Raw genomic sequence first — 12,082 nt, 5'->3', positions numbered from 1 at the left:
AAAAAAAAAAAAAAAAGAGGAGAGAAAGGGGAAAAAGAAAGAAAGAAAGGGGAGTAGGTGGTAATTAGGAACAAAGAAAAGGAATATGAAAAGACACAAAGGGTTTTATCCTTCATTGAATCATAGAGCATGAAACCTTCTTTTCTTAACATCTACTTAATGAAACTATATTATTATAATTATATTATCTATCTCTAATTATAAATCCTCGATGAAGCATAATATTGAAGTGCCTAGTTTCCATTAGAAGTTATCCCGTATTTGAAATTATACCTATATATTTATACTTATATATGTATACACTTTTTCAGCCAACATTTTACCTAGAGATTTTTTAAATTTTCTTCCTGGGCTTCCTAAAGATTCCAATATTTCACTTAACCGTAATGTGACTTCTGCCACTACCACAATGTCAATGTCTTCCATTTTAGAGCAGTGAATTACTTCATTTAACTGCCACAGAAGATAAATCCACTAAAATGAGAAAATACAGAGCAAAATCAATTAAAAGTATATGAAACTATAGAAAGTGTAACATTTTTCAAAATGTGTACTTCCTTGAAATAACCATCTTCTAATCATATAGAAATGTTACACAGGTACCCCTCCTTATTAATGTCTTAATTATAAATAATATAAAACTCAGTAATCCTTTTGAAATATTAATCAGCTCCTATAAATTCATAAGGTAGATTCATTTAAGTAGAATAATGGCTTAACATCTATAGCCATTATGGCAAACTTATGATCAGTTATTTGTACATACCAGTGAATAGTATCTGTAACCTCCAAGTTCTCACTGTCCCTTCAAAGCAGCTGCTATGATTACTATCAACATCCTCCTTATGAGTGAGGGGGAGGCAGGTGTTTCAGGGTCCACATTAGATGCCTTAAATTGTCTTTCATGGCCGGGTGTGGTGACTCACGCCTGTAATCCCAGCACTTTGAAAGGCCGAAGCAGGTGGATCCCTTGAGGTCAGGAGTTCGAGACTAAGCCTGGCCAACATAGTGAAACCCCATCTCTATTAAAAATACAAAAAAATAGCTGGCATGGTGGTGCACACCTGTAATCCCAGCTACTCTGAAGGCTGAAGCAGGGGAATCGCTTCAACCCGGGAGGCAGAGATTGCAGTGAGCCAGGATTGCACCTCTGCACTCCAGCCTGGGTGAAAGAGCGAGTCTCTAGCTCAAAAACAAAAGAAAAAAGGAAGGAAAGGAGGGAGGGAGGGAGGAAGGGCCAAGATCACGCCACCACACCCAGGACAGGGCAAGACCCTGCCAAAAAATAAATAAACAGAAAACCCTGAAATACCTCTTCACTCTTCACAGCAAACAAAATTAGAACAGGAGTGCAGGAAGCACACATTAAAAGAAAGGGTCACTCAGCACTAGAAAGAATATCATATATATATATATATATATATATGCAATGAAAGTCATTAACCAGGTGAAAAATAGGAAAATTTGGATTTTAAATGTGTATGGCAACTTGAATTAGCAATAGCAAAGAGCATGTGAAAGGAAATGCAAAAGGAATACTTTGTTAGTACTGATTTTCTGGGTGAATTTTGCATAGTCATTTCTGGATATATTGAGCCGCTGAATTCCTAATTTGCATTTCTGCCATAGGAACATTATTGTGTCCACAACGATTTCCTTATCAGGCTGAACATCCTAAAAACAAAAGTGAGAAGGTAAATGAGTGAGAACAATAAAATACAAGTATATAACATTCACTGTGTGCTGAGCAACACTCTAAGAGCTTTACAAAGACTAACACATTGAATCTTCATAATGATCCTATGAGAGGAGTCCTAGTATGACCCTCCCCATTTTACAGATGAGCAAACTGAAACCCAAGGAGATTGATTTTCCCCAACATGAAATGACTAAAGAGTGGCAGATGGGAGAGACTCAAACCTAAGTAGTCTAGCTCCAGAGTCCTCACTCTTTTTTTTTTTTTTCCTTGAAGCAGGGCCTCACTAGCTGGAGTGCAGTGGCACAATCTCAGCTCATGATCTTGGCTCACTGTAACCTCTGCATCCCAGCAGGTTCAAGCGATTCTCATGCCTTAGCTTCCCAAGTAGCTAGGGCTACAGGCGTGCCACCATTCCCAGCTCATTCTTGTATTTTTAGTAGAGACAGGGTTTCACCTTGTTGGCCAGGGTGGTCTCGAACTCCTGGCCTCAAGTGATCCACCCAACTCGACCTCCCAAAGTGCTGGGATTGCAGCGTGAGCCACCGTGTACAGCCTAGATACCTTGTTCTTAATGAAGGTTCTATGCTCTTCTGCCTCTCTAAAAAGAAGAGTCTCAAACATTTTTAGGGAAGATTGCAAACCAATTACTCCCACCCGACCATAAAATTTACATATACTTTTCTCTTTGTAAAATTATTTCATTAAAATAATAAGGAATTGGACAGACACGGTGCCTCAAGCCTGTAATCTCAACACTTTGGGAGGCCGAGGTGGGTGGATCACCTCAGGTCAGGAGTTCAAGACCAGCCTGGCCAACATGGCAAACCACCAACTCTACTAAAAATATAAAAATTAGGCCAGGCGTGGTGGCTAATGCCTATAACCCCAGCACTTTGCGAGAGTGAAGTGGGTGGATCACGAGTTCAAGAGATCAAGACCATCCTAGTCAACAAGATGAAACCTCGTCTCTACTAAAAATACAAAAATTAGCTGGGCATGGTGGCGCATGCCTGTAGACCCAGCTACTCGGGAGGCTGAGGCAGAATTGCTTGAACCCAGGAGGTGGAGGTTGCAGTGAGCCGAGGTCGCACCATTACACTCCAGCCTGGGTAACAAGAGTGAAACTTCGTCTCAAAAAAAAATTAGCTAGGCATAGTGGCACGTGGTGGTGTTAGCTGAGGTGGTCCCAGCTACTTGGGAGGCTGAGGCACAAGGATCCTTTGAACCTGGAGGGCAGAGGTTGTGGTGAGCTTGAAATTATACCACTGTACTCCAATCTTGACAAGAGAGCAAGACTCTGTCTCAATAATAATAATAATAACAAGGAACTGGAGTAGGGGGAGATGAACTAGTAACTAGAGAGGCAATGAGGAATTGGGAAAGGGTAGAGACACGAAGGAAAGGGGAAAAGCTGAACAGAACCTCACACTGGGTATCATTTGATGAGCCAGAATGAGTATATCTTCTCTTATTCAAGCTACTTGCCTCTTTGCAAAAGAAAATTATTACTCATTACAGCTAAACTAGAAAAATAATGAGTTTATTATTAAAATATACCAAACCTGGAGCTTTCTGAGACGGCTCTAAGACCTAATTTGCATATGTGGCACCTTCCTACAATGTTTGGGAATACAACAGAGATCAATAAATGTTTAATGAATTAAATTGAACAAAGACATACATTATTTTAGAAAAACAGATAAATGAGGGCCAGGCACGGTGGCTCACACACCTGTAATCCCAGCACTTTGGGTGGCTGAGGGGGGTGGATCACCTGAGGTCAGGATTTTGAGACCAGCCTGTCCAACATGATGAAATTCCGTCTCTATTAAAAAATACAAAAACTAGCCGGGTATGATGGCACACACCTGTAATCCCAGCTACTCGGAAGGCTGAGGCAGAAGAATTGCTTAAAACTGGGCGAAAGAGGTTGGGGTGAGCTGAGATCCCACCACTGCACTCCAGTGTGGGTGACAGAGTGAGACTCTGTCTCAAAAAAAAGAAAAAACAGATAAAAGAAAGTTCCCGATCTTCTTAAGCCTTGATTGCTATGTTTTGGTTTAGCTCTCCCACTATAATAATTTATTTACTGCCAAACACCTTTATGTCAAAAATTAAATACCTGTCACAGGTCATAACTTATTCTGACAAACCAGAGGAAATCAAAAATCGTATAAAGCAGAACTTCTCAAGTCGCTTACTGTGTTTCACTTACCTGGGCAAAAGTTAACATAGCGCTCTCTAATTGTGGTTTACATGCTTTTTAAAAATAACAACATAACCAAATTTTCAAATGAAATTCCATCAGAAACCCAATGTTATATACAAAACTAACAAAAACAGATTAGGGAGCTACTACTCAAAGTTGGGCTTCTCCATTATCCTCAGCAAACTAACACAGCAGGAACAGAACCAAACACCGCATGTTCTCACTTATAAGTAGGAGGTACAGCAAACCACCATGGCACACGTTGCCCTTTGTAACAAACCTGTGGGTCACGCACATGTACCCTGGGACTTAAAATTAAAATTAAAAACAAAATAATTTTTTAAAAAACAGGCCAGGCACAGTGGCTCACGCCTGTAATCCCAATACTTTGGGAGGCTGAGGTGGGTGGACCACAAGGTCAGGAGTTCAAGGCCAGCCTGATCAACATGGTGAAACCCCATCTCTACTAAAAATACAAAAATCAGCCAGGCATGGTGGCAGGCACCTGCAATCCCAGCTACTCAGGATGCTGAGGCAGGAGAATCACTTGAACCCAGGAGGCAGAGGTTGCAGTGAGCCAAGATCATACCACTGCACTCCAGCCTGGCCAGCGGAGCAAGAAAAGAAAAAAGAAGATGACAAAGTTGGGTTTCTGAGGATCCCTGGAATTTGTTTAATAACCATTGCTATACTATAATAGTTTCACCTTCATATAGGCCATTTCTAAATTCTGGCCATTGTATGCAAAGTGACTTCCAATAATAACAAGACTTTGTACTCATGGACTGAGAGCAGTATGTCATTAAACATATTAACTCTTTTTGAAAACCACTGCCTCATTTCCTTCATTATTAGAAATATTAGAATTTCCCAAAAAAAACCAGACACTCAAAATGACAACAATAATTTTTTTAAAAAATTACAAGTCAGAATCTAACTTAATCCTATATTCCAATGATTAAACAAAATAACATTTTAGCAAGGTGTAATTCCTGTGATATTTTAAATCTGGCCTTGTTCACACTAATAAAAAATATTTAAAGTAGCTATTTCACCTGAGGACTGGTGCAGACACAGAAACACAAGGTTGCTGCCAAATGGAAAATATCCTCTGAATATCCACAAATCTTCAAATAAGTATCTAAATTCATAAAGCAGCAGAAAATGAAACAAAGAAATCAGAAAATTTCAAATAGAAAAAGCACAGAAACACAAATATGCCACAAAAATGACATAAATTATAGGTGGGCAAATATCACGTCAATAAGACAGATTAAATAAATACTTCTTTATGAAAACTAATCTTGGCTGGACACAGTGGCTCATGCCTGTAATCCCAGCACTTTGGGAGGCCGAGGTGGGCAGATCACTTGAAGTTAGGAGTTCGAGACGAGCCTAGCTAACATGGTTAAAACCACATCTCTACTAAAAATACAAAAGAAACTAGTTGGGCATGGTGGCAGACTACTGTAATCCCATCTACTTGGGAGGCCGAGGCAGGAGAGTCACTTGAACCCAAGAGGCAGAGGTGTGGTTAGCCAAGACTGTGCTACTGCACTCCAACCTGGGCAAAGAGCAAGACTGTATCTCAAAAAAAAAAAAAAAAAGAAAAGAAAACTAATCTTAATGGCTCTAATTCAATTAAAATAGACTATTATTACCATAAACCATATTTGTATGTTATGTCCAAAAAGAAACTGAGGCTTATAATATTAAAATGCATATAAAATATGGTAGTTGAATGAAAATAAAAATATTGATTCAGAAATCACTAGAAGACGTATATATCATTACGTGGTACAAATTACTTACTGCAACTGATAAGCCATGCAATGCCTTAAGAACATGGAAAAACATTAAAAACCTGGAATTAAATAGTTCCCATTGATGAAAAAGTAGACACTGCAGATTTTCAATTACACAGAGTAACTTTTAGAATTTGAAAAGTCCTAGAACAGCAAACACTGCATGCTGGGAAGACAGAGGAGATTACCAAAGCTTTCCTTTCTAACATGAACTGATGACTCTGTCCTCTGATTCACTGCCTTACTGGCCACCGTCTTATCCCACTAAGCCAGCAGGTAGGTAGAACCTCATTCTCCTACTCAAAACTGTCACTCAGAATATAATCTAGCATCCTTACAAAGCTCAGGAACCACATCACCTAGCGCTCAGCTACTTCTTTAACCTTGTCACCTCCCACACTCGGTCACACATGCCCCCATGCCATTCCTGCAACCACCAAGCACACTCCTGTCTCAGGGCCTGGTACCTCTTGCTCCCTCTGCCTTCAATGTTCTTTCTCTCGCCTCATCTATAAAGAGCATATTTCATGAAACTATCTTAATTTTTTGAACAAATACTCACCCTGAACAGCAATTTTTTTTAAATAAATTTGAGCTGCCTCTCCTTCTCTATAGTTTTCCAAAGGAAAGATCAAACCTTTGTTTCTCTTTATGTTGATTAGTGGTTCCATTGCAATCAGAAGAGTTAAATCCTTCTCTGCTTTCTTTGACTCTGGATCATCCTGCCTCTTGGAGAAGAATATCCCACATGTTGACAAGTAATTCAATGTCATTTAAACATAACAAAACCAGGAGGATGATTTTGCATATAGTACCTGGAGAAAATAAATAAGATGTGCAGCAGAAGATTCAAATAAACTCCACTCCTCATAAGTAAAAGCTAATTTTGTAAACTTCACAGCAGCATCCACAGAAATAACATCTTTTCTTTCTATCACAAGTTCCAGAAGAGATGTTTTCGGAAAATCAAGCATTCCATCTGCACCAGTATTTGACACTAGAAAAGGAAGAGGAGAGTTTTGAGTAACATTTGTTCAAATAAATATTTATTAAATATTCACTGTAGACACTTTCAGGAAACAGGAAAACACAATCCCTGCTTTTATAGCGTTTATGCTCTAGTGGGGTAAACAAGAAATCTTAGTGGGCAAATACAGGGTGGTGCTTTGGGGACAAATAGGAAGGGCTCCAACACAGATCTGGGGAAGGAGGACAGTTAGGGAAGGATACTCAGGGGAAAGATAATGGAATCTCAAACACAGAGAATGAGCAATAGTTCCTAGATATCGATTGGAAACTTGGGAAAGAGATCTAAAATGGGGATATACCTTTTAGAGTCATCATTATTTATCCACAGTAAATAGTAGATTCAGCCACGGGCCATGTATAGTTACCTCGCACAGAATAAGGAACACCATCATTTAAGAGAAGCGCAGAGGGAGTAAAGGCTGCCAAGGTGAGTGGTTAGAGAGAAAGTAGTAGTCGACAGTAACATACACTACGGAAAGTAAAGAAGGAAAGGACTAGCCAGGCTTATCAGCATGCACCTATAGTCCCTGTTACTCCGTAGGCTGAGGCAGGAGGATAATTTGAGCTCAGGAGTTTGAGTCCAGCACATAGCAAGACCCCGAGAAGAAAAGAAAGAAAAGAAAAGAAAGAAAAGAAAAGAAAAGAGAGAAAAAGAAAAAGAGAGAGAGGGAGGGAGGGGGAGGAAGGGCAGGAGGGAGGAAAGAGGGAGAAAGGAGGAAGGAAGAAGGGGGAGGAGGAAGGGGAGGGGGAAAAGCAACTAGAAGTGACCCTGGGATTGAGCAATAAGGTAGTCCATGACATTCTCCATAGAGTGCTAGGGACTGCCTGATGTATACGTAGAAATAAAATACTTAGGAACAGTGAAAACAGACAATTCCTTCAATAAATCTGACTGTACCAAGAAGAAGACCTATAGGAAGATGAAAGAGAACATGGAGGCCCAGTCACGGTGGCTTACATCTGTAATCCCAGCACTTTGGGAGGCCAAGGCAGGTGAATCCCTTGAGCCCAAGAGTTTGAGACCAGCCTGGGCAACACGGAGAAACCTCGACTCTGCAAAAAATACAAAAATTAGCCACGTGTGGTGGCACATGCCTATAGTCAGAGCTACTCAGGAGGCTGAGGTGGGAGGATCACTAGAGCTAAGGAGGTCTAGGCTGCAGTGAGCCATGATCACACCACTGCACTCCAGCCTGGGCGACAGAACAAAACCCTGTCTCAAAAAATATATATAAAGGACACAATATAAAGGGACCACTTGGACACTTGGAGGAATTAGGCTTAAAGATGCAAAGAGAAACTTCCCCTCCATTTAAATGAGAAATGGTGGGAAAAGACAGATATGCATGAGGGTAAATTTAGGGGTTTGGGTGAGGGAAGTCAAGGAAATTCTTATCTAAAAGATTGTATTTTTCTTGGCAACAGAAGAGCCCAAACTGTGGCACCGGCGGTTCCCTGCATTGAGATGAGCATTCACACACACAGGCACCCACATGTGCACACATACACGAAACTCACCTAGAGGCACAGGAGTTAACTCTAGGCTTTCCTCCCTCCACCCCAGTGGACACTGTAGCCAAGTCAGCTGATTGTTCCAAGAAGAAAAGCTCACGGGAAAAGAAAATTGAAAGCAAAAACACCTTGAAAGAAAAAACACAAATGAAGCATCCTTTGCCACAAGAAGCAGGAAAACGGAGCAGCATGAACAAGAACGTAAGTGAAAGTGTTCTCTCAGAAATAAAAGAGGATATTAGAAACATGAGACAAGAACAATTGCTGTGAAAAAGAACCAAGTGAATTCAAAGTATTAAGTATATCATTGTCGACAGCTGGGTGTAATGGCTCACACCTGTAATCCCAGCACTTTGGGAGGCCAAGACAGGCAGATCACCTGAGGTCAGGAGTTTGAGACCAGCCTGGACAACATGGTGGAACCCTATCTCTACTAAAAATACAAAATATTAGCCCACAGTGATGGTGCACGCCTGTAATTCCAGCTACTCAGGAGGCTGAGGCAGGAGAATCACTTGAACCCAGGAGGTGGAGGCTGCAGTGAGACAAGATCGTGCCACTACACTCCAGCCTGGGCAACACAGCGAAACTCTGTCTCAAACAAACAAAAAAAGTATATCATTGTTGAAACAAATAATTAAATAGATGAACAGAAGAGCAGAACAGAGAGAATCAAAGATCAAATTCGTGACCTGAAAAATCAGATAGAGGAAGCTTCCCAGAGGGCAACAGAAAGGAATACAGACATGAAAAGAATAAAATAAATAAGACATGGAGGATGAACATCTATCCTGTTAACATCTGTCTAATGGCATCTTCAATGCCTTGAAGGATTTTTTTTTAAAATAGTGAATATAAGGAAAGAAATTTAAAAATAACATGAAAAAAATCAAAGAAAGATATAAGACCTCAAAGTATCTGCTGGATTACTAAACCCACCCCTAGATCCAGTATAATAAAATGTAAGAATGTCATAAGAAAGAGAAAATTGTAAAAGATATATCTACAAAACAACAAGATTTAAAATGACATTAGACTTCTCAACAGAAACACTGTTTATACAAGACTATGAAGAAATAGCATCAAAATCTTAAAGAAACTTGTAAATAAACTATTATATCCAGTCGAACTACTTCAAAATTCTTAGTTTGCATTTGAGCAAAAAGAAATGAATTTAGAAAGAAGCAATGAAAAATGGGAAGTAATGATGAGGAGAAAAAAATCTTAATAAAGGTATTTTCTGTCTTAAAAAGCAATGACCAGGACTTGTATTCAGAACATAAAAAGAGCTCTGAAAGCTCAAGAGAAATAATTAACAATCCAATTAGTAAATGAACAAAAGACACTAGAGAAAAAGAGAGTATATAGATAGCAAATAAACACATGAAAAACTATTTAACATCTTTAGCCATTAGGGAAATGCAAATTAAAGTCACAGTGGGATGTTACTATATACCTATCAGAATGGCTAAAATAAGAGAGTAATGATACACCAAATTCTGTCAAGGATGTTCAAAAACTGCATCATTCACACATGGCTGGTGGAAAGATAGTATAGTCACCCTGGAGAATAGTATGACTGTTTCTCACAAAACTAAATACAAACTTATCATATATCCGATCCAGCAATTGCACTGTTGAGCGTTTTATTCCAGAGAAATGAAAATAGCGTTTCTGTTGAGACATCTAATGTCAGTTTAAATCTTGTTGTATTGTAGATGTATCTTTTACAATTTTCTCTTTCTTATGACATTCTTACATTTTATTATACTGGATCTAGGGGTGGGTTTAGTAATCCAGCAGATACTTTGAGGTCTTATATCTTTCTTTGATCCATTTTTCATGTTACTTTTAAATTTCTTTCCTTATATTCATTAAAACAAAAAATCCTTTCACATTAAAAACTTGTATTCTCTGAACGTGCCCCATCTCGTCTGATCTCAGAAGCTAAGCAGGGTCAGGCCTGCTTAGTACTTGGATGGGAGACCACCTGGGAATACCAGGTGCTGTACGCTTCAATAAACAAATAAATAACTTGTACTCAACTGTTCATAGCAGCTTCATTTCTAACAGCCAAAAACTGGAAACAATTCAAATGTCCTTCAAAGGGTAAGTAGTTAAACAAACTAGTTTATTCATACCATAAAATACTACTCAGCAGTTAACAAATGAACATTTTTTTTGAGACAGAGTCTTGTTCTGCGGCTCAGGCTGGAGTGCAGTGGAGTGCAGGCTGGAGTGAGTCTCCACTCACTGCAATCTCCGACTCCTGGGTTCAAATGATTCTCCTGCCTCAGCCTCCCAAGTAGCTGGGACTACAGACATGCGCCATCACACCAGGCTAATATTTGTATTTTTAGTAAAGACAAAGCTTCGCCATGTTAGCCAAGCTGGTCTTGAATTCCTGGGCTCAACGAATCTGCCCACCTTGGCCTCCCAGAGGGCTAGGGTTACAGGTGTGAGCCACTGCACCTGGCCAAGTGACTAATACACACAACCTGAATACATCTCAAGAGAATTATGCTGAGTGAAAAAACAGACAACACAGATACAGCCACCTAATTTATTACTAAGGGATACTGCAGCCAATGAAAGGAAGTTATCTTCAATAAACGGTGCTGTGTCAACTGAATATACCAAAAAAAGTAAATAAATCTTGATCTCTACCTCATATCAACAAAAAAGATCTAATTTCTAATTACAGGCCTCATGTGAGGGGTAAAACAATAAAACTTATGAAGGAAACATATGAAAATATATTTACCACATTGGGGTAGCTGAGACTTCTTTATCATGACACACAAAGGATCAACTATATAGGATACACTGAAAAATTGAACATTAAAATTAAGAATTTCTGTTCCCAAATAGATATCATTAAGAGAATGAAAAGGCAAGCTGCCAAGTAAGAAAAGATATTTGCAATAAATGTATTCAATAAAGGATTTATATCAAGAATATACAAAGAATTCCTACAAATGTACAGAAGAAAACGACAAAAAGTTAAAAGAGGCACCTCACAAAATAGGATATCCAATGGTGAAAAACATGTATGAAAAGATTTTTAACTTTATTAGTCATCAGAGAAATTTAATTTTATAATGCAACATCATTGAATTCACATCAAAATGGACAAAATGAGAAAGACAGACAATACTAAGTGTCAGAGAGAATTTGGAGTAATGGAACCCTCATAAAATGTTAATGGGTGTGCAAATTGAAAAAAAAAAAAAACACTTTGTAAAACAGTATCTGATAAAGCAAAATAGGAATATCCCATGCTCTTGCAATTCCACACCAGCAGAAATGCACAGCAGATTTTTAACACATCTCTCTGAGAAATTTATAAAACAAAAAGACAAACACTATCAGTAGGGATAGAGAAAATCTAACCATATGATTTACTAACTTAATCAACATATACATAAAGCAACGCACCTAACAACAACAAAAAATACAGTCTTTCAAGTACATACAGACTATTTACCAAAGCTGGTTATTTGCCAGGCCATAAAGCCTACCTTAACAAATGATCACAGTTCCAAATAATACAGAATATCCTCTCTGTCCATAGTATAATGAACATAAAAATCAGTAACCAAAAGATAATTAGAAAATCCCCCGTATTTTTATGCAGAACTTATATATCAAAGAATAAATCATACTGCAAGTTAGAAAATATTCTTAAACAGTAATGAAGATATGATATATCAAAACTTCAGGTACATAGCTAAAGCTGATTTAGAATAAATGTCCTAATATGCATTTAATGCAAAGAATAACAAATTCTAAAAATCAATGATCTTAGCTTCCAAGTCAATAAGTTTT

General features: G+C 38.6%; 1 protein-coding gene across 1 annotated transcript in view; it reads right to left on the bottom strand.

Annotated features, from left to right (window-relative positions):
- The window catches only part of CFAP54 (cilia and flagella associated protein 54), a 361,147-nt gene that overhangs the window by 309,647 nt on the left and 39,418 nt on the right, over positions 1 to 12,082 (bottom strand). The window contains exons 10-14 of the mRNA XM_017511466.2: positions 6,529 to 6,710; positions 6,276 to 6,441; positions 4,964 to 5,049; positions 1,540 to 1,674; positions 324 to 474 (exon numbers count right to left, since the gene is read on the bottom strand). Of these exons, the coding sequence (XP_017366955.1) occupies positions 324 to 474; positions 1,540 to 1,674; positions 4,964 to 5,049; positions 6,276 to 6,441; positions 6,529 to 6,710 (720 nt within the window). The remainder of the gene's footprint in view (positions 1 to 323; positions 475 to 1,539; positions 1,675 to 4,963; positions 5,050 to 6,275; positions 6,442 to 6,528; positions 6,711 to 12,082) is intronic.

The sequence above is a fragment of the Cebus imitator genome, unplaced genomic scaffold (assembly GCF_001604975.1).
Source record: "Cebus imitator isolate Cc_AM_T3 unplaced genomic scaffold, Cebus_imitator-1.0 Scaffold18, whole genome shotgun sequence".
NCBI lineage: Eukaryota > Metazoa > Chordata > Mammalia > Primates > Cebidae > Cebus > Cebus imitator.
Note: the sequence above shows the minus strand (reverse complement) of the source record. Positions and strands in the feature narration are given on the sequence as shown.